This window comes from Mesocricetus auratus, unplaced genomic scaffold (genome assembly GCF_017639785.1).
Source record: "Mesocricetus auratus isolate SY011 unplaced genomic scaffold, BCM_Maur_2.0 Super-Scaffold_100004, whole genome shotgun sequence".
Taxonomy (NCBI): domain Eukaryota; kingdom Metazoa; phylum Chordata; class Mammalia; order Rodentia; family Cricetidae; genus Mesocricetus; species Mesocricetus auratus.
Genome location: NW_024429189.1, coordinates 21,486,512 through 21,509,446, shown reverse-complemented (window position 1 = coordinate 21,509,446; position 22,935 = coordinate 21,486,512). Strand labels below are relative to the sequence as shown.

Below are 22,935 nucleotides of genomic sequence, written 5' to 3'. Positions count from 1 at the left end.
AGTATGCCACACTTCTATTCATGATAGCCATTTACCTAGTGATGGACTCGGGTCATTTCTGCTTTTCTGGCACTATGCACACAGTGATTTTCCTTCACAGTCATCCCTAGCATTCATTCCCCAGAGGGATATCTTCTTGTCGTTTTCCTTAGTGCTGTTTTCTATTTTCTATTTATGTGATTGCCACTTTTTCCTCCCTTACCACTAGGTTAAGTATAAGGCTGACCTGAAAAAGCTGCACAAACCGGTGACTGACATGAAGGAGTCTCTGATTATGCATCACGTCCTGAATACAAGCCAGCTTGCCAGTTCTGTAAGCTCAGTCATTGGTTCTGGAACCTACTCCTTTCAGCCATTTGCAGATCATTTCTTCCTCTGAGCTCCTATGTCTCCTCTCTGCTACTGATATACTACATTTATCACAAAATCCCTATTTGATGGCATGCCTCCAAGTAACATTAATATAAAATCGTGCATCAACTACAATGCCTCTTAGAATGTAAAATTGCCTCTGTTTGGGTTGGGGATGTTTTTTGTGAAGTTTGATGCCCAGGAGAAAAACAAACAGCAACAAAAGGTTCTAGTCCTTGTGAGGATGTAAAAGAATCACTTAACAGCCTCTCACTTCAATGATACCTACGTAGAAGCAGCCACACCAGTGCTATGTTTGCCTTTGGTATTAGTTCTGCACATGGAGCTCTATCCAACCATTGTTATCTTTTTCATTGGGGAGAGGGGATCTCTATGTAGACCTGGATGGCCTGGAGCTAGCAGTGTAAACCAGACTGGCTCTGGACACAGGCAGGCCTCGGCCACTGAGTACTGGGATTAAAGGCATGTACCACATGCCAGCCCTCAAACAGCTAAAGAGGAAAAACTGAGACATTGTGGACCCTTCCCACTGATGTGTTTATGCTGCTTCCCCCAGTACCAGTACAAGAAGAACTACGAGAAGAGCAAAGGCCACTACCACACAATACCTGACAACCTGGAGCAGCTTCACCTCAAAGAAGCCACGGAGCTGCAGAGTATAGTAAGTCCATCAAGATGGCTTGCCCACAGCCAGTTTCCATTCACCCGCACTATCAATAACCAGTATCAAGTCCACTCTAGGAATGAGGCTTTCAATAGACATTATTTGAGAAGATACTCATGGGTGCTAGGGCTTTGAGTTTAGTGACATTTTGAGATTATTGTAGTAGCAGTATTTGTATATAATTTAAAAGTTTACATGCTGTACTCTTTTGTTACTCAGGTTAACAGGACTTGAAGCATGACAGTTTGCTTCCCAGAGAGACAAACCCAGTGCTGTAACCCTGATGTGGCCCTTGGTCTGTGTCCCAAGTCAGGAAAGACCAGTAGATGGCAGAGGATACAGGGGAGGGTTTTACTAGACACATGATGATCAGATCTAGCATTGGTGGAGTCTCTGGGTATTATAATTTTTCCCCAAGGAAAAAAAGAACTTACTATTAACATGGCATTGTTAACAAAAAAAATCACCATTATGGGCCCCCTTGGGGAAGTAGCCAGAGGGCTAAGTTATTATAAATGCTCCTACACCCTGTGTAAAGCAATGTGTGTCCTCTCCCAGTGTCCCTTCACAACCGAGAGAGCTGAGTTAAACAGTGATGTTAAGGTTGCGTATGGCAGGGTTTCTTTGTCTTTCTGTCTCTGTCTCTGTCTCTGCTCTGTGAGATACCCTGTTTATATGACTCCCTAGCATGTTGTAAGGAGGAGGAGGTAATTTTATTTGAAGTCAATATTAAGTGATTCAGTCCAGCTGTAAACTAGCTTTCCTTTCTATACCAATTTACAGTAAATAGTTAAATAGAGAGAGATTGATGACCAGGGGAAGTTATTTTCTTATAAAGCCTCACATGTTCTCCATTTGGTTAAGACCACAGGTCTGTGACAATAGCTCTTATGAAAGGACTTTTAATCAGAAATATCACAGGTGCTATTTATTGTCAAAGCAGTCATATATCTATATCAAATCTTGGCCAACCTTATTTATGGGCAATTTTCTTCAGGTATCATTCCGTAGGTCAGTATTTCTGTCAGCTGATTATTGTCACTGCTTTTCTTGTCTCTAAATTATAAGCATTGTAGATTGTACATTTTAGACAGCATTGATTCTCATCCCTACCCCTACCCCATCCTCAGGTGTCAGCTAAAAGGTCTTAGGTTTGTAACACAACAGTAAAGTCTTCCAAGTGGCAATGAGATGAGCCAACTGGACATAATTTGTCAACTGGCTTTCCCTAGCTTGGTAGTGGTCCATTCCTATAATCCCAGTAATTGGGAAGCTGAAGCAAGAAGTCTGTGAGTTCAAGGCTAGTCTATGATACATTGTGAGAACCTGTCTTGGATAATATTAGATAAATAAATTGCTGCCCATAAAGTCTGTCTAGGAATTGGTAAGCAGAGAGATACTTAACAGACCTTCTCATCATTAGGTGAAATACAAAGAAAAATATGAAAAAGAACGAGGAAAGCCCATGCTCGACTTTGAGACTCCAACATACATTACTGCCAAAGAGTCTCAGCAGATGCAGAGTGGGGTAAGTCCTACAGAAACGCCACACAAGGACAGCACCATCAACCAATGAGCATTGGCTCATCCTGGGGATGTTTCCAGCCTCAAGTTACCCCAAAGGGATAGGATGTACAACTTTGTGATCCATGGTGCCTAAAATATTGCTCACTGAAGAAATTCTAGAATTATTTTCTTTAAGACATTTTGAGTAGTATTTGGCATACATGTTTCATTCCAGCAAATAGTCTCATAAAATTAGAAAACAATTATTCCTAAACATAAAAACATTATATAGATTACAATTTGAATATTTCTTTGCTGAAATGAAAAGTTCCCACTGCACAGGTACATCAACTGCTTTGCCATGCTCTCCACTTAGTGGGATGCCCCAAACCAAACACGTGGGATCCATGCCTGCACACCCATGTTTACTGTGACACTATTAACTACAGCCAAGTCAGGCAATTGGCCTACTTGCCCATCAACAGATGAATGGATATGAGGAAAGTTATTTATATGTGGTAGAGTTGTACTGACCCATACAGAAAGGAGTCATGTAACTTGTAGGAAAATGGATGGAACTCTGGAGGTCATCATGTTAAGTTAAATAAGCCAGACTTAGACAAATGTTCTATGTTTATGGATCCCAGATTTTATTTTTAAGGACATGAACACACAGAGAAAATGATTTTTGAGGAAGACCAGGAGGGAAGAAGGGGAGAAAAGAAAGATAGACAGAGATGGGGTGGGATACAGATATGATCAAAGTATATTCTATTCGTGTATGAAAAAAGTCAAGTCAAAATGCCATATTACTTATCATGAAGGTGGAGGTATTTTTAAAATATTTTTTCACTTTGAACTGTAAGTAGAGAAATGGAATTTTATAGGGAGATGGGCCTTTGGGGATCTTGTTTGCTGCTTTTCCATGAGACCTATCTCCAACTATAACAACAGATGATGTTTTGTTTTGTTTTGTTTTGTTTAAAGAAAACTAGTTTGTGGACTTTCCTGGTATATGGAATGCAGGCTATGGAAAGTTTAAAATAGGTTCAAAGAACTGGTGAATCTGAATTAAGTGTTACTGGAATGTTTGTAGTACTCTTGAAACTTCTGTGGGGATTTAAAACTCTCTGAAGAGAAGTCACAAAAACATGCTTCTGCCATCTATTCCTGGTCTCTGTGAGAGTGGCATTTTGTATTAAAGAGACCAGAAAAGAGGGGAATAAGCCTGCCTCTCAACCATTGATGGAACCACAGATTCCTGTGCTCTAGACTCACTATTTACCTAGTCTAGTCTGAGATTAAAATAACAGTCCACAAGCTCCTTGCTGCTTCCCTGGTGCCTGGCACTGCAATGACAGAGCCTAACAAAGTGCTGGTACATGATAGATGTTGACTACTACATGAAGAGGTGGAAAAGAAGGATATACAGGGGGAGTGGCACACATCTGTCATTTCAGCACTCAGGAAATTGATGCAGAAGGATCGTGAGTTCAAAGCCAGCCTGTCACATCTCAAAGACAAAAAGTCATGATGATAAGTGCCAATGCAGGTTCAGTCCCTTGGCCTCTTCTTTTTAATTCTATCCCCTGGAGTTGCTGTAAATTCTTAAAAAAAATTTTGTCCACTTTTTAAAAAATAGTGATAGAAGAGTTGTTGAGAATGGCTCAGTAGTTAAGAGCACTGGCTGCTCTTCCAGAGGACCCAGGTTTGATTCCCAGCACCCACATGACAACTCATAACTGTAACTCCAGTTCCTGGGGAATCCAACACTTCCTTCTGACCTAAGCAGGCAAAACTCCCATATACATACAAATAAAGTAAAATCTAAAGTGTGACAGGACCAGCATGATGGCTCAATGTGTAAAGGACTTGCAGCATAAGCCCTACAACCAAAGTTCCATCTTGAAGACCCAAGGAGAGAACTGACTCCTGCAACTTGTCCCTGTTCTCCACACATGCACATGTCATAAGCACTGTGGCACGTGAGTGTCCATGCTCTCACTCACGCATCACCCACAATAATGAAAATAATAGTAAATTAAATGGGACAGTCTCAGGATGTGATTATATTCTAAGTTAAGGGTCCATCCATCTTCCCACTGTGGTTGGCGTCCACTCTATCACAACCTTTTTGGGGAGTCATCAAAGAACTTCAGAGTTTCTTTGGAGCCACTGACTGCTAGCCAAGTAGTTCTAGAACAATGAGACACTTTTAAATGTGTGATTAAGAAGCCAAACCCTGAAAGAAAATATAATTTTTCTTCTCAGGACTGAAATATGGATTCTAACAGTCTTTCTTGTTTTTCCTTCCCACTCATATTAGAAAGAATATAGGAAAGATTATGAAGAGTCCATTAAAGGCAGGAACCTGACGGGCCTGGAGGTCACGCCAGCTTTGTTACATGTCAGACATGCAACCAAAATAGCAAGCGAGGTAGTAGCTACGTGGTCCTCCCTTCCCTCTTCACCCAATAATTACACTAATGACTCCTTACTGTGCTTCTACCTGGGTCCCACTCTGACTGTCAGGTAGAATTCCTGTGTTTGGTACTGTTGTCTAATCTATGGTTCCTTTTAATTCTTCTAATTTGTAAAATGGAATATCTAATAAAACATGCATACCTTAGTAGTCTGTAGAAGGTCTAATAAAACATGCCTACCCTTGCATTCTATTAACTTCTAGTCTTGTATTTAGTAATTAACCTCAACTGTGAACCATACACCCTGCATTGACTCACATATTTACTTACTCAACCAGGAACTGTTAAAAATTGCAATAATTGTTTTATTTATCTGTTCATTGATTTATTTTGGTTTGTTTGGGGCCTCTTCACCTAAGAGAGCAAAAGTTTTGTTGCTTTTATTTTGTGATATAGAAAGAGTATAGGAAAGATCTAGAAGAAAGCATTCGTGGGAGAGGTCTCACTGAAATGGAAGACACTCCTGACATGTTGAGAGCAAAGAATGCCACTCAAATCCTCAATGAGGTAAAACCATAGCCAACTACTGCATGCATGTAACTAACATGGCACCTTCATTCCTACACAGGTTAGACCCAGGGAAAGAAAAATTAATTTTTGCATTTCAGATTTTATATCCAGAATAATTATTAACTGCTAAATAAAATGCATGTCAATTTCTGATGAGTAGATATGAAAACAGTATGTGTCTTTAGCAGCTGTCATAACCAATTAGTATCTAATATTACTTGACTTAAGTTTGTATTCACAATGCTCATTTAAATGAAAATATTACACCACAATGGGATGGTGTGCACCTAATTTAATCCTAATAATGTTCCAAACCAGATTTAAAATTTACGTTTTGTGTTAACGGACTTCCCTTGATTAATGTCACTGTACACAGAGCAAGGCGAACAAGCATCCATCCTGTTGTGGGAAGTTATCTGGCAAAGACACCACCCCTGAAGGGGCATGTTATATGGATTTTTATTCATGTAGTACTGTTACCACATACTAAGAGAAGGCAGTTGACCTTTTTCTTTTAAAATCACTTCTTCTACAGAAAGAATATAAGCGAGACCTGGAGCTGGAGGTTAAAGGAAGAGGCTTGAATGCCATGGCCAATGAGACTCCAGATTTTATGCGGGCTAAGAATGCTACAGACATCGCCAGCCAGGTCAGTGCTCTATCCATGAATGCTACCAACATCGCCAGCCAGGTCAGTGCTCTATCCATGAATGCTACCAACATCACCAGCCAGGTCAGTGCTCTGTCCATGAATGCTACCAACATCGCCAGCCAGGTCAGTGCTCTGTCCATGCACATTACCAACATCGCCAGCCAGGTCAGTGCTGCGTCCATGAATGCTACCAACATCGCCAGCCAGGTCAGTGCTCTGTCCATGCACATTACCAACATCGCCAGCCAGGTCAGTGCTCTGTCCACGAATGCTACCAACATCGCCAGCCAGGTCAGTGCTCTGTCCATGCACACTACCAACATCGCCAGCCAGGTCAGTGCTCTGTCCATGAATGCTACCAACATCGCCAGCCAGGTCAGTGCTCTATCCATGAATGCTACCAACATCGCCAGCCAGGTCAGTGCTCTATCCATGAATGCTACCAGCATCGCCAGCTAGGTCAGTGCTCTGTCCATGAACACTACCAACATCGCCAGCTAGGTCAGTGCTCTGTCCATGCACATTACCAACATCACCAGCCAGGTCAGTGCTCTGTCCATGAATGCTACCAACATCGCCAGCCAGGTCAGTGCTCTATCCATGAATGCTACCAACATCGCCAGCCAGGTCAGTGCTCTGTCCATGCACATTACCAACATCGCCAGCCAGGTCAGTGCTCTATCCATGAATGCTACCAACATCGCCAGCCAGGTCAGTGCTCTATCCATGAACACTACCAGCATCGCCAGCTAGGTCAGTGCTCTGTCCATGAACACTACCAACATCGCCAGCCAGGTCAGTGCTGCGTCCATGAATGCTACCAGCATCGCCAGCCAGGTCAGTGCTCCCCATGAACACTACCAACATCGCCAGCCAGGTCAGTGCTCTGTCCATGCACACTACCAACATCGCCAGCCAGGTCAGTGCTCCCCATGAACACTACCAACATCGCCAGCCAGGTCAGTGCTCTGTCCAAAAGGTGGTCATGATTCTAAGAGTATCCTGTCATTTTACTTGTTTGTCAGTGATGTTAAATGTTTAGCATCCTTGAGCATCTGCTCAGAGAAATGTATTGTAAGACCCAGGGACACATTGCCAGGCTGCTTCTGCCTACATTTTTGAGTCTACAACTACTGGGGCCATGTAGAACAGAAGCTGGAGGGCCAAATTACTGCATGGAACCAGGGCAGATTCTGATGTCCTTGTTTCTTAGTCAATCCACACCTTGTTTGGCACTGAGACTCCAGTAGATTATTTGAGGAGTTCTTTTTCCCCTGCTTCTAGACCTCAATTTAAAGCACATCATCGTAGGCATCCAGTGTTATGTAAGGCTCCCTGGTGTCAGGTCTTATGCAAACAAGCCCTGCTTTACTCTCTGTCCACCTGATTGTCCCTTTGCCCATACTCATCCTACATCTAAATGGGTAGTAAATTTTTCAATAGCCAAGGCCTTTCTGAATCTCACTCTTAATATAAAGCTATGAACATGGCAGGAGAGATGGCTCAGCAGTTAAGAGTACTGGCTTCTCTTGCGGAGGGCCTGGGGTAGGTTCCCAGCACCCACATGGCGGCTCACAGCCTTCTGTACCTCCTGTCCCTGGACATCTAGCATCCATCCCTGACCCTTGCAAACACCAGGCACGCATGTGGTGCAGACGAAACTACGGGCAGAACACCCATGCACATAAAACTTTAACAACTATAACCACAACAGGAAGAGATGCTACTGAATGCCAGAATAAAAAAAGAAAGAAATATGATCGGCTTTTAATTCAACCAAGCCTGTAAGTGCTATCATGTTGTGAGCATTCACTGAACTGTTGGGTGTCCTTTCACAGATTAAGTACAAGCAATCAGCAGAAATGGAAAAGGCCAATTTCACTTCTGTCGTTGATACCCCAGAGATCATTCATGCTCAGCAGGTCAAGAACCTTTCCAGCCAGGTAGGATTTCCTGAGGCCAAAGTTTGTTCTGCTGATTCCCAACGAACTGTTTTCTCATCCCAGTTTTCCCCACCAGAGCAGAAGAAGGCCTCTGTTCACAGTGCAGATTTGAGTCGGGATTGAGATTTCTGAATGAGATGTAAAGATAGGTTGTAAGAAGGGTTTGAGTGAGGGCACCTCAGTAGTAAAGTGTGACAGTCTGGGTTCTAGCCAAAACACTGGAAAAACAAACCCAAACCACCAAGAGGGAAGTTCCAAGAGCTGGAGGGCACTTCTGCAGTACAACTCACAGTTATTTTAGCATCTGGTACAATGCGGGTTTAAGGTGTGTGAGTATGTGTGGAAGGCACAAAGTAGACCACCCACACTGGGTCACCGACTTGAGCCACACAACCTGGGGCATCCCAGGCTGCCTAGCTTCTGGATTCCTGCAAATCCAGTGACAACAGGCAGGAAAGCTGGGTGGGGCGGCAAGTACATGTAATCTCAGCGTTGGGGAACACAGGGCAGGAGGCAAGCATACGCTGTACAGCAAGACCCTGTCTCAGAAACAAGATGAAACAAATATGAAAACTAGATAAAAAGAATTCTTCACATCAGTACTCCCTCCGGTGATGATCAGGTGTTCCTGCGCAGGCAGGATGCAAACAGCCTTCTCTGAGCTTAAGCGGAAGGGCTGTTTCGGGTTACCAGCCTCTGTAACTGTGCTGCTCATGCTCTCTATTTCTTGGAACCTTTTCCCAGAAAAAATACAAGGAAGACGCAGAGAAGTCCATGTCGTATTATGAGACTGTCCTGGACACTCCAGAGATGCAAAGAGTCCGTGAGAACCAGAAGAACTTCAGCCTTGTAAGTTGCTGTTCTGCTGGTGGGGGAGGGGCAGGGGGCTAAGGGGGATGGCTTTGAGGACACACATGTGGCATCCCATGGGGGCCGAGGAGTACACATTAATCTTCTCTGGCCTCCCCATGCCCATTAGTCCTAATGAGCATGAAAGTCTCGCCTGCTCAATAGGCGACTACTTGTCACCGAATACAAACTATTACCATCTGTTTTTACTGGTGACATATCCTTTGTTAACTAAATCTAAGCAAGAAATACTTTAAAATTTTTTATACATTTTAGGTTTTCAAAAATGAGTTCTATGTGTGGGAGCACACGTAGCTTGGTGTTAGAACATGTGCTTCATGTAGTAGGAGTCTCCAGGTTCAATTCCCCAGCAAATCTCTAGACACACCCCATCGCTAAAATTAGTTTCTCTACAAAAGTTTTAGTAAAGAACCAACTTTGGGCAATCACATTGTGATTATTTTGGCATGGGCTTTCATTAATGTGAAATTGTAACTTCCCATCCACAATGTAGAGCAATTATAAAATGTGTCAGACAATGTTGGAATCTTAACAGGATATTTACTCTTTCTTTATAGCTCCAATACCAGTGTGACCTTAAAAACAGTAAAGGGAAAATTACAGTTGTTCAAGACACGCCAGAAATACTGCGTGTCAAAGAAAACCAAAAGAATTTCAGCTCGGTACATTTACTATTTACTCTCCATCTAATGCTAACCTAACAATGCCGTTCTCTTTAAGAAGGCACATGGGCCCTACACTCATACAGACAATTAACCTCTAACTTGCCCAGTTAATGTTAGTGGGTCCTTGGTAAAATGACCCAAACTTTTTTCCCAAATCATCACTCCTGAGAACATTTGAAATAACTTAAATCTAACAAAATAACTCTTCTCTTTTTAATCTCAAATAGTAACTCAGACAGTAACATGTGTTGTCTCGTTCCAAGGTGGATTTCTCTTGTGGTGTGATTTCTTTTATTAGTCCTCTACATAATAACTGACTGACTTTGCATTTCTTTAATGAGTTCTGTGGTTTTTAATTAATTTTTTCTGGTTTTTCCTCATCCTGTATTGACATGCTGTGGTATTCTAAAGAGAACTCTCAAGAGATGGCGAGTGGCTGGCCTTGCCTATATGGCTTTGGGTATTGATGCTGATAGGACTTCAGAAGCAATTCTTCAGCTCTTGTCTGGAAACACTGTGTAGTGTCTTTGTTTTCATAGAAGCCATGTGGGCTACTCTTTCTCCAGGCACTGCCGGGGTTTCCTCCTTTCTGTGTAACACTCTCCTGATTCTGAATGCCCAGGTTCTGTATAAAGAGGATGTCTCCCCGGGAACAGCAATTGGAAAGACCCCGGAGATGCTAAGAGTGAAGCAAACCCAGGACCACATCAGCTCGGTAAGGACACGTCAGAGTCACTGCCGCTGTTCTCAACCTGACTTTGATAAATCAGTGGCTTCTGAGTCATACTCTACACCTGTCACCAGAAACAGCATCCAACCTAAAAACAGGTGTCTGTGCGTGGCCATGACCACATGTTTTGTCTTGGTGGAGGCCTTATGTAGATGGAGTTAGAGAGGAAGATCAGAGGCTTATGGGAAAATAGAACATATCAACTTCAAAGAATGCACCTTTCTGGAGATATATGTGTGGCTACATATGTCCTAATCAAACGGACTGTTGGGTCTCTTCCTCCTTTTGCATTCTCTCTGATCTCAGTTGCCTCTCAAGCCATCTTGATCCAAAAGTGTTAAATGCAAAGTCCAGAATAATTATAATCTCTAATATAATAAATTCCATGGCTTCCCATCCCATCCTACCTCGGGCCTGAATCACACATTCATTCAGTACATTCTGAAGTACACACTACCCCTCCTCCCTTGCTGTCTGCATTGCCAGATTTTAGTACTGCAATGTTTGTGTTCAGGTAACCCTTATTTTATTAGTGATGGCCCCAAAGAGCAAGAGGAGCAATGCTGTCCACACAGATAAACCAAAGAGCTTCACTGTGCTTCTTCCGTATAAAGGTCAAAGTGTTCCATATAGGAACACATAGACGCTGTCGGCTAAGGTTGCTAAGAGATACAATGGAATGAATTTTATGCCTGTGAACTTGGAAAAGAGGGACAGAAACCCATGCTTGTTTGCCGTGATGCCTCAAAACTGCAAAGCAGAAAGCCACAGTGCATGGCAAGCACTTAACTAAGAAAAAGGCCGTCTGGGTGTGGTGGCACACACCTTTAAACCTACCACTCAGGAGGCAGAAGAAGGGGTATCTCTGAGTCTGAGGTCAGCCTGGTTTACAGAATGAGGCCTTATCTTAACGATACAAATCAAACTGGGGTAGCAGAAAGTGTACTAAACGTGCACAGTCTACACACACACACACACACACACACACACACACACACACGAAAAGTACAGGACTTCTAATCAATCATACATACATGGTGGGAAAAACTGAGCATGCAGTTATGCCTTTGTGTCCCCATTTCCATATAGGTCAAGTATAAAGAAGCAATTGGACAAGGAACTCCAATCCCTGACCTGCCTGAAGTGAAACGCGTCAAGGAGACCCAGAAGCACATTAGCTCGGTACAGACTCGTACTTGGCATGCATTTGTGTGATGAGCCACCTCTTAACTGGCACCCTAGTTCCATCCATCCCTTCCTTCCTTCTGCCAAAGGTCTCCCATGCTGAGGGATGCTGTGACTCCTCCCTAGGCCCCCTCAGATTGTAGAAGAAGCCAAGAGGCCTTAGTCATGGTTGTAGCTCATTCCCTTTTACTCCTTATAATCTCCGTGTTGTAAAGTTCATTTGAATTTTCTGTCCACTAACATGAAAAGAAAACAAGCCCAGGGGTTCTGTGTTGCTTTGAGTTTTAACTTCTTGCCTTTCTGTAGTTTTTTTTTTCTGTTCTGGTGGTCCCCATGCCTCTGCCTCCACGTGATGGGATTCACCACCATGGTGAATGGCATGCACCACCATGCTGAATGTATTGCACCACCGAGCTGCAACTTAGTAGCAGGAAAGGAGACAAGAGGTTTAGAAAATGAGGATCCCTTACTCTGTTAAAATTTACGGTCCTTTGGTAGTGCCCCTTAAAAATGTAGATTTAGTGCAGGGACTGAGGGCATAGCTCAGTGGTAGAACACTTGCCTATCATGCATGAGGCCCTGAGTTCAATCCCAACAGTGCAAATAAAACATAAAAATAAACAGTGAAAAAAGACCAGCCCACAAGCACTAGGTTACTTGATCCCACAATCGTGGCTAGAAATTTTGGAGAAAGATGCTGTTCCTAAAACATAAACTATACCTGTTCATATCAAGTGTCCAACTAGGGATTGCCTATGGTTCCAGTAAAGCTGGGGGTATATGCATTGCTGTAATCCCAGCAGTCAGGAAGCTGAAGCAAGGGGAATACTGGGAGTTTAACATGAGTCAGGGCTAGGTAGCAAGAGAGCCTGTCACATATATGTACATGTCTGTATGTATATGATGAAACAGTAAGAAGTGTATAAAATTCTCAATGACTCTGAAGAAAGACCATGTGAAGAACATCACATGGTTATAAAATATAAAACAGACATGTGCTTTGACTACAGATATGTAGACCTAGTATGCACAAGACATTAGGATTGGATACAATGGAATGGTTAGTTTTTTTGTTTTTGTTTTGGTTTTTGGTTTTGTTTTGTTTTGTTTTTCAAGACAGGGTTTCTCTGTATTGTTTTGGAGGCTGTCCTGGAACTCGCTCTATAGACCAGGCTGGCCTCAAACTCACAGAGATCCGCCTGCCTCTGCCTCCCCAGTGCTGGGATTAAAGACATGCACCACCAATGCCCGGCACTTGGTTTTTGTTTTTTGGGGTGGGTGATTACTATCAACTTAACCCAGGGCTTTGTACATGCCCTAGTCAACAATGTTTATTAAATTTATTGTCATGATTTAATGCATTTCAAGAATATACTAAGTATTGACTGTGGAAAATGCAAAATTTAGGATCCAGTTTTCAAGATGGCAAAATTTCTACAAATATTTATGGACTTTGTTTTCCTTTGTCCCCAAGTTCATATTACAAATGTAACTTGTTTTTATGGACACTCACCTAAATACCCCCAAGTAGCTGTAATCTGAAGATTTGTGGTCACTTTGCTTTCTGGGTATTCTAATTATTCTGCAGGTTATGTACAAAGAAAACTTGGGAACAGGCATTCCAACTACTGTCACCCCAGAGATTGAGAGAGTCAAACGCAATCAAGAGAACTTTAGCTCGGTATTTATGGATATATGAAATAAGAAACTCTTTCCCATAAAAAACTAGCAGAATAACCACCGGTCTACTTCTCAAAGTAACATTTTAATGACTGTGTGTTTGTGTGCCACCCTCTGACGAAAGTCACCTGACCTTACTCAGAATGGCCACTCTTCTCGTTGACACATTAATGACTCTGTGTGTTTGTGTGTGGCCCTCTGATCCAAGTCACCCGGCCTCACTCAGAATGGTCACTCTTCTCGTTGCTCTTTAACCTTTTCAGCAACTGACTGGTGTGAGCTAGGTCTGAAATACAGTCAGCAGCATTAACAAGCTTCCTCAGGGTGCTCGCACCCTAGAACCACTGTACCTCTCTATCCTACGATGTGGTGGTGTAGAGTTCTTCTTGAAATTTTCAATGTGCAAAAGCATTGCCCTGACTAAATACTGCTATCTAAAACCTCCCTCCCCACCCACGCCCCATCCCCTCCCTCCTCTGTCTCTGGCTTGTTTTTAATGTCTTCTGGGTACTTTCTTGTATCTCACAGGTTTTGTACAAAGAAAGTTTGGGGAAAGGAACCCCTACAGCTATCACTCCAGAGATGGAGAGAGTCAAACGCAACCAAGAGAACTTTAGCTCGGTATTTCTCAGGGACAAAAATCCCAACCCTAATTCTTATTAAAATAATGGCCACATTAATATCTTTAACATACAAATGTAAAATTACTAATTTCATATAATGAAAGAATGATACCAATATCACTTAAGATTTCAACCCGAATCTAATGTAATTTTTAATACTGGTGTGAATTTTTAATTGTTTATTTTTTAAACATAGCTATGTATCACTTTCCTTAAAAACTATAATTCTCAGTTTCCTTCCTCCAGTTCTAACTAGTGTGGTAAAGATCAAAAGTAAAATCTAACATCCTTCCCCCATAGAACAGCACTAATCAGAATTGTCTTTATTGTGGCTTCAATTTTTTTTTTGTATATGTAGCTTTTCCTAAATGGTCATGATTCTTAAACACCTTCATTTTGAAAACAACAGACCAATTCACAGTAACTCAGAAATATAAATTTACTTATGTAAGTGAGTTTTATCCGCATGCCATACAAGATGCAGGTGCGTTTTCCTATAAGGGATGTATTCAGGACCACTGTTGAATTGATAATGTCTGTTAGTTTTAATGTTCATGGATATTCATTAATTTCCCAAGACCCTCTATTTTTCTGGTTCAGTGCTGTCTCTAACTCACTATAAATAGTAACTTCAAGTACCTAAATACTTTGGATAAAGTCTAACCCTGTGTATTTGAGAAGGTCTGTGCACGCGAAGCAGCCCTGTGTGTGCACTGGCGTCCCTGAGAGGCCAGCCATTGTATGCTGTGCAACTAAGGGCACAAAGTGCCCACAGTTGCTCTATTACTCGGTTCTGCTTTGCTTCTTTATAAGAACAAGTACTCTCAGAGATTTATTTTAAGGTCAAATCTACCTAAAAGATGGATCCAGGCTGATGTGATCGTCGGTTCTGTGCACGCAGATATTGTACAAAGAGAACCTGAGCAAGGGGACACCCCTGCCTGTCACTCCTGAGATGGAGAGAGTCAAGCGCAATCAAGAAAACTTTAGCTCGGTATTTGCGAGAAAGTTCCTTTAACTCCATATTAAAAGAGAATAATTGCAATAAGACAAAATTCATACTATTTATCCCTTTATAATAATTTAACAAATCTTTGAAAAAAACACTCACCAACTGAATCCTTCTATCCCGGATATTTTACTTACCATTTAATCTCAATGTTTTGTACTTTCTGAAATACCCCCTAAAATTTCTTTATGTTAGATGTATAGGTATATCTGTATTAACTTAGCGTCTGTATGTGGTGTTGGGAATGGACTCATGGCCTTCCTTGCACGAACTAGGCAAGTACTCTACCACTTGGGCTCCCCCCTTAACACTTTGAATTGGTTCCTTTCCTTGTCAACCTTGTTAATACTGGTACTTTTGAAACTAACCAATTTCCAAACGACCCAAACCTGGTAGCTTGTTTTTACTTGGAAACCTTTCAATCTGATGTTTCCAGATGAGTGCAACAAGAAAAGATTCCGATCAAAGGCTGTGTGCAGGAATAGCACCTGTGCCTGGACAAAGTGGTGTCCTTACCACAGGTCTCACTGGATAAACGCTCAGCACCGGAACCAAAAGCCTTACTTTGATAGTTGTCCTGAACAAGCCATTTTATGACTAGAAATTTATTCTCTCCATTTTTTTTAAAGACAGGATCTTACTATATAGTCCAGGGTGGCTTTAAATGTGCCATCCTCCTGCCTCAGTGCTAATAAAAAACATAGGCATGTTTTTCTCTTTTGAAACATGCCAATCAATTCAAAACATATATTTTCATTATTGTTTTCTTTTATTAACTGGTGTTCCTGAAAAACTATAATAATAAATAAGCTATGGTCCTTCCGTATATGGAACATCTGGGCCTGAAATGAAGATTCGCATATCTATCCTCTGAAACTTTAACTGGATCCACTTTGAGGGAGGAAGGTTGATCCAAATGTGCTTCATTAGTTTAAGTGCCTCTTCCCAGTTTGATTTTCTGTGAGATGGTTCCTCGTTCACAGTTCGAGCAGTACGTTCCTTTAATTCCACCTTTTGTTCTCTTCCTAATTACTGCTCACTAACAACTTCTCGATTTCAGTAAGTCTTCATTGTATTCTGATATGTCTCTGGGGGTGTTTCATTTACTGTTTTTCCTAAGAATTTATTTCCTCCTTTTGGGGGAAAAGTGTCACTTTTCAAAACGATATATTAATTATTTCTATATTATAGTGTATTATTATGTATATCTATTTGACACTAATAATTTTAATGGCCCTGGACAACTTTTTCTTTGTTAAAGTTTGATTTGTGTTCATTTTACACTGGTTATATTAGACCGCATTTTCAGTGGTACCCAAGCCTTTTAGATACTATGGGAAGACTATATATTAAATGTGGACTTTTGGATTTGATTATTTCTGTAACCTCAACAAAGACCAATTTAGTCAGAGTGCACAGATCCAGTCTGCAGTTGCAAATGCCTATGATGCTCTAAGACAAATGTCTTATGCAGAAAAAGGAACTGTTTTCTGACTCGATAAAGAGGTCTCTCTTTTGCATAGTGAGAAGTTCTGTGTTCTCATGTAACTGTATTTCCCCCTAATTCTGTGGGTTAGAGTAGAAAGATGGACAGATGACACAGCACCCAGGGCAGTGGGCATGGTCTTTGCTGATGGATGTCCGTATCTCATAGTCTGACTGCTTGTGTCCCCTCCCCCATGCTTTCTTGTGTCATACAGGTGTTGTACAAAGAGAACCTTGGGAAAGGGATTCCAATCCCCATCACTCCAGAGATGGAGCGAGTCAAACACAATCAAGAAAACTTTAGTTCGGTATTTACAAATTAAAAAAAAAAAAAGAACACCTTTAACTATTTTTTAAATGCTTCTTAAAAGATTAATGGCTAGAATCTTCAAATCTAACTTATCCCAGTTTTTAAAAGATGGCCTGTTTTTTATCCAATTTAATGCTGCCATTTCCTATGAGTCAGTTTCCTTACCTTGGTTAAACATTAACCTGATCATTAAAAGTATCCCAGCCTAAAAAGTAACACCCTCGGTGTCTCCGCATCTGTGTTTACCTTGCTTTGGCAAATGCGATATGAACACACCGCTTCAAAAGCACCACTCTGTGAAGACCTGGCCTCCAGTTCATGTCCTAACCTCAGCTCCCCTGGCGCCTGCATAGTCCCTTTGGAGTTTCCTTTTAGAATCTTATCATTACTCTAGTTACCTTAAACGTAATCATTCTCAGTATGTACACACACCCAGACTAAAAATTAAATACTTTGACTTCATTGGAAAGTCAATAAAAGTGTGTATGAATCTTCCCATAGATGATACTTATAAAACTCAAACATCCTTTACATGACTTATGAAAATGACTTTCTTGGATTGGTTTCTATCTCCTGGTTTTTTTCTCATCATGACAACAACTAATTCCTCCCTTTCATAGTACTCTTTATTGCTTACCTGCAGAAATGAGCTCAAACAACAAAAATAACTTCTTTAACGTCATCTTGTCCATGGCTCCTTCCTGCAGTCCTTTTGTCCTACAGGTTGAAGCTTTTGGTTCTTCCCCGGCTCTAATTCCCCTTCCTCTTTGCCCTCCCACAGCCAACTGCTCCACAGGGGCGGGAAAGTGATTGACATCACTTTTTGTTCTGCATGCTTTCTTATCCTGTAGGTGCTATACAAAGAAAACCTGGGGACAGGAACTCCGATCCCCATCACTCCCGAGATGCAGAGGGTCAAACACAATCAAGAGAACCTTAGCTCGGTATTTTGAAAAGAAGCAGGCGAAAGATGCTGCTTAACTCCAGAACCAAACTCATCATTAAACCCTTATCCCTTCCTTTGCTTCTAATGTATCTTTGTAAAAGGATTTTTTCTCTCATTTTTATGCTTTGACTTTTTACTTCACCTGACACTTTTAAACATTTCTTTTTACAAAAAGAAGTAAATATTCTAGTCTTGTGGATAACAAAACTAAGTTCTAACCATCTCAAATCCCTGCAATTGCTTAGGAGGTACCATGCTCACAAAGATGAGAAAAACAAAAACAAAAACCAAAGCAAAACAGTGTGGATGATTCTAATAGCTTTTCCTAGCTAGCAGTTTAGATCCTTGCTTCTGTGTCACATGGCTTTCCCAGCCCAGTAAAAGCTTCCTTAAATAGCACATGGCAACTTGTCAGCATATAACTCCTAGATCCTGTGTTTATTTTGTACCAAAGAAGTTGACCTTACCTTTAAATGTCACTTACCATTGTTTTCTCTGATACTTTCTCATCGTACAGGTGCTATACAAAGAAAACATGGGCAAGGGAACCCCTTTACCCATCACTCCAGAGATGGAGAGAGTCAAACACAATCAAGAAAATATTAGCTCGGTACTCTAAAAAAAAATAACTTAATGATTTTAAAACTACTTCAATGACTTAAAATAATTCCTATTAATCCTACTTTTAAAAGGCACCTTAAGTCTTGTCCATTACTTGACTACATTTATCCTTCGTTCCTAAGCTTAACTTCATAACAAAATCGCTTTATTCCATTTAAAATTCTAATATCGAGGTAACGGATTTTCCTACAAAATATTTTCTGCTCATTTCTCCCCAAACTTACTCTTTGCTATCTATACCCATGGGTCTCTTTGTGTGCTTGAAAAGCTTGAAGGGACCTTGATGGGTGGACTAGGAGGTATAATGGGACTCTTTGTTGAAATTGAAGTCTTTGATGGTTTGTGGTTCGCCCCACCAGATTTGAATCTTTTGTGGTGCATAGGACCAGTGCACAGGGCCTTACACAGACTAAGGTGGGCTCTTACACTGAGCTATGTCCCCAGCCCTCCTATGGCAGACATGGGCAAAGAGACCCTGGGAAAGTAGCTCCTGATTCTCCTCCATAGATAACAATGTAAACTCCAGTAGTGTTTTTCACAGTTGAGTAACTTGCTCAAAAAGGAAAGTGTCACTAAAAAGGCTTTGTGACTATGACATCCATTTTGATTTTGTTGTCTAACTCTAATGATCTGTTTCCTTCAAGCTTGTGCTCTCTGGTAGCAATCTGGCAATGACTGTGGGATAAGGTTTGTGGGGACATTAGCTTTCAGTAGAGAAGTTATTGCTCAGCATTTACATCACCTGAAGGTTTCTCCCTCTGCACCAGGTTTCCGGGTCTGGCCCATGCTCACTTTGTTTTGTCAGTATGGAACAGAGACCAGGCATTTCTAATAAGTTCTCAGCTGACACTGACCAGCTAGTCAAGGACTTGCAGAACTTTTGGGAGAGAATCCCTCCATAGCGCTGTCTCCCACATCTCCCAGGTCACCTAGAAAGAAACCGGGGAAGACACTGAGGTTGCGGATTTATCAGGACACGTGTCTGTTGATTTTCCATGCTGGTAGTGTAATTATTGAAGACATTTCTCATGGCTGATAAGTGTGAAATATTTAGTAAATAGAATAAGCAGAAAACAAAGAAGAGTAAGAGAAACACTTGCCTGGGGTCTAAAGTTTTACTCTGAGTGAGAGCGTGTGCTGCAGAAATACCCATCTGTTGTACTGGGGCAACTTCAACTTCTGTGACATAAGCCATAGTGGTAACTCCCACCTAGATGGTGTATCAGGGCACTGATAGTTACATACTGGTGACAAAATGACGGTAGGGCTGCGACCTTTCTGGAACATCACTTAGAATCTGCATGTCTCAAGGCAAGGTATTCCCATAGAAACGTGTGTCTTGCTCTAACTGCAATCAACTTCTCCTTTGAAACCATAAACTGCTACCTAACTTCAGTACCTAAATGACTTGATGCCCAGAGCCTCATCAAAAGTTAGTTTCTTGTTCCGTTTCTTCTTTCAGTAATTGTAACTCTTTTGTTGTTGTTGTGTCTCCTTTTGGACTTTTTGGATCCACTGGACGCCTTTAGGTTTTGTACAAAGAAAATGTGGGGAAAGCCACCCCAACCCCTGTCACTCCAGAGATGCAGAGAGTCAAGCGCAATCAAGAAAACATTAGCTCGGTATTGTCTTGAGAAATGAAAGTGCTTCTAATTTTACAAAGTAACTCCTGCCGTTTGACCTGCTCTTAATCCTCTCCCAGGTTAAAATAAAATGCCAGTTATGCTTAATCTCCCTTAAATATCACACACATTTATCACTGCTATTAACTATTTTTGCTTTTTTCTTGAGAGGTATTCTCACTAATAGCAACAGGTTGCACCTAATGTTTCCCTCCCCTCCCCCACTGCATTTATATTTAATAGTGAATATTGCCTCCTAGAGAGTGACTTTTAGGTACAACTTTGTTTCTCACAGGTGCTATACAAAGAGAATATGGGGAAAGCAACCCCCACACCCTTTACTCCTGAGATGGAAAGAGTCAAGCGCAATCAAGAAAACTTTAGCTCGGTATTTGAGAGGAAAATTAAACCATTAAAACTCTAACAAGCCTGACCATCATGGCCTGACCACCACTAACTCTTCTCATAGTGTTTTCAAAACTTGATACCTTTTAAAATTCTTCCTTGGCCACTTAAAAACAACAAACCAACCTTGCTAGTTCACATCCAGTTCAAGCCTTTTATCTCTTGCTTTCTACTGTAACATTTCAATGGCTTTCTCCTCCTGGGGTATTTCTTATACTGTGTGACATAATTGAGCCATAACAACAGCTAAACAATGACTTTTCAAATCTGTTTTCTTTCTTTTGCTTTCTGATATCGGGATACTCTCTTGGCTCCTCTAGGTATTGTACAAAGAGAATATGAGAAAAGCAACTCCAACACCTGTTACTCCAGAGATGGAGAGAGCTAAGCGCAACCAAGAAAACATTAGCTCGGTATTTCCCGACTAAATAGAGCAGTGGGACAACTTGGAATTAACATTTTAACATCATGAAAAACATGCCTTTGTTATTCAACTGAAAAATGACACTAAAATTTAAAATAGATAATGAAATATCTTGGAAAATGCTTTAACATCATAAAAACGTGCAGTTCTTTCACTGAAAATTTACACTAAAATTAACACAGCTGTGCTTTTCCATTTCAAATGATTATACTAAACATATGATAATTGCCTATGGTTTCCTCCTCTTATACTTGACTCTTAAGGTAGTTTTTCATAACCAGCTATAACAAGTTGACCCCTAACATCTTCTACTCCAGTTGTTATTTCTAGGGTACTTTATTAAATGGGTAATACCTAGAAATTACTATCTTCACTTTGATATTCTTGCATTTTGTGTCTGGAAGACTCTGATTTTTGTTTGGGCATCTTGGCTTTTGTAGTCTAGACATTACCTAATGGTTACATGCTTCAAAAGCCAGATCTTTCAAATTCCTTCCAGTATCAGATTTTAATGCAAAATACCATCAAATATTCTGGCACTGATATTGTAATTCCTAGTAAATTCGAGAGTCCACTTTCTTTCTTTCAGACTTATACTGTACCCCTTCTCCTTTGAAAATGAAAATATTTTCATTTTCAAAGTCAAAACAAGTCTTGTGTCTTCTTCTGATGCAAGCCTTGCCTGTCCTTGTTCTGATCTGATACACTGCTGGTCCAGTATCTGACCACCATCTATTGACTCAAACTTCCCTCACCAGTTTCTTCCATTTGAATCTGTTGAAGTCTTTGAGCTTAAGAATTAGAAGAATGCCATGCCACATGCTCATGCATGGTCTCTCCTCCATAGGTTCTTTATTCTGATAGCTTCCGGAAACAAATACAAGGCAAAGCTGCCTATGTGTTAGATACACCAGAAATGAGAAGAGTGAGGGAAACCCAACGGCACATCTCAACAGTAAGTCTGGAATTATTTTTTAAATATATATTTATTTATAGGTATGTGCCTGCCTGTCTGTATGTTTACTATGTGTGTGCAATGCCTGCAAAGGCCACAAGGAGGGTATCAGATCTCCTGGAACTGGAGTTACATGTTGGTGAACTGCCACATGTGTGCTGTCTCCTGCAAGAACACACATGCTCTTCAGCCACAAGAATTCTTTGATTGGCTGGCCAGCCTTCTGGGATATATTCAAACAGAGATTCGTCATTGTATCATATTTATATTTATATTTCAGGTAAAATATCATGAAGACTTTGAGAAACACAAAGGCTGTTTCACACCAGTGGTGACTGATCCTATCACTGAACGAGTGAAGAAAAACACACAGGACTTCAGTGACATCAACTACCGAGGTATTCAAAGAAAAGTGGTAGAAATGGAACAAAAACGGAACGACCAGGATCAAGATACCATTACAGGTAATTGACAACAAGGTGATAGCTATACCAAACGGAAGACAAAGGACACAGACCTGTGAAAGAAAGCCCCTTTAGCCAGTTTTTAAAGCTGAGATCTCGGAGGCATCTTCTGCTATCTTTGTTCCAAGACCAGAACTTAAGCTAAATAGGACAGCCCAGCCCTCCTGTGATTGCCAGCACTCCTGCTTGGTTCTCAAATTACAAATGTGAGAATATTTTTGTTTCTGACTGCTGGCTTTCCTTTCAGGTCTGCGTGTCTGGCGTACTAACCCCGGTTCAGTTTTTGACTATGATCCCGCAGAAGACAACATTCAATCCAGAAGTCTGCACATGATTAATGGTATGCACACTCCCAGAGATTCACAACATAAACATCATCTAGTGGTCTAGAGTCAATGAGTGTTCCTTCCCTCTAGGGTTTTCATCTTCTGACCTTGCCCACTGAATGATGGGCCAAAATAAGCATGTTCACTGTAGGAAAAGATTCTGACAAACTGTTTCACTTCATGTGTCCTTCAGATCCCATTATTATCATTTCTGTATTTTCTTAAAAAGTTAGTAAGTTAAAGGAAAGTTGATAAAATACATAGATAAAGGGAAGAGAACAAATATGTTCATCAGGAACATTTTGAACTATTTGTGTTAGGGGGATATTCACAAGAGTAGTGATACATACTGGCTGTCTGCTCATATAGGAAAGAAGCCATTGGGCCAGACCGTGTTATGTATTCCTTTAATCCCAGTAATCAGAAGGCAGTGGCAAGCAGATCTCTTTGAGTTTGAACCTAGTTTGTTCGGCACATTAAGTTCC

The 22,935-nt window shown here is 41.1% G+C and overlaps 1 protein-coding gene across 2 annotated transcripts in view; it reads left to right on the top strand.

The window, feature by feature from the left end:
- The window catches only part of Neb (nebulin), a 237,063-nt gene that overhangs the window by 207,559 nt on the left and 6,569 nt on the right, over positions 1 to 22,935 (top strand). For both annotated transcript variants that reach the window (XM_040745341.1, XM_040745340.1), the window contains 23 exons: positions 209 to 313; positions 929 to 1,033; positions 2,460 to 2,564; positions 4,869 to 4,979; positions 5,422 to 5,532; positions 6,071 to 6,184; positions 8,026 to 8,130; positions 8,875 to 8,979; positions 9,558 to 9,662; positions 10,288 to 10,380; positions 11,485 to 11,577; positions 13,169 to 13,261; positions 13,789 to 13,881; positions 14,785 to 14,877; positions 16,593 to 16,685; positions 17,539 to 17,631; positions 18,151 to 18,243; positions 19,784 to 19,876; positions 20,172 to 20,264; positions 20,602 to 20,694; positions 21,553 to 21,660; positions 21,941 to 22,124; positions 22,372 to 22,464. In XM_040745341.1, coding sequence (XP_040601275.1) covers positions 209 to 313; positions 929 to 1,033; positions 2,460 to 2,564; positions 4,869 to 4,979; positions 5,422 to 5,532; positions 6,071 to 6,184; positions 8,026 to 8,130; positions 8,875 to 8,979; positions 9,558 to 9,662; positions 10,288 to 10,380; positions 11,485 to 11,577; positions 13,169 to 13,261; positions 13,789 to 13,881; positions 14,785 to 14,877; positions 16,593 to 16,685; positions 17,539 to 17,631; positions 18,151 to 18,243; positions 19,784 to 19,876; positions 20,172 to 20,264; positions 20,602 to 20,694; positions 21,553 to 21,660; positions 21,941 to 22,124; positions 22,372 to 22,464 — 2,374 coding nt within the window. The remainder of the gene's footprint in view (positions 1 to 208; positions 314 to 928; positions 1,034 to 2,459; positions 2,565 to 4,868; positions 4,980 to 5,421; positions 5,533 to 6,070; positions 6,185 to 8,025; positions 8,131 to 8,874; positions 8,980 to 9,557; positions 9,663 to 10,287; positions 10,381 to 11,484; positions 11,578 to 13,168; positions 13,262 to 13,788; positions 13,882 to 14,784; positions 14,878 to 16,592; positions 16,686 to 17,538; positions 17,632 to 18,150; positions 18,244 to 19,783; positions 19,877 to 20,171; positions 20,265 to 20,601; positions 20,695 to 21,552; positions 21,661 to 21,940; positions 22,125 to 22,371; positions 22,465 to 22,935) is intronic.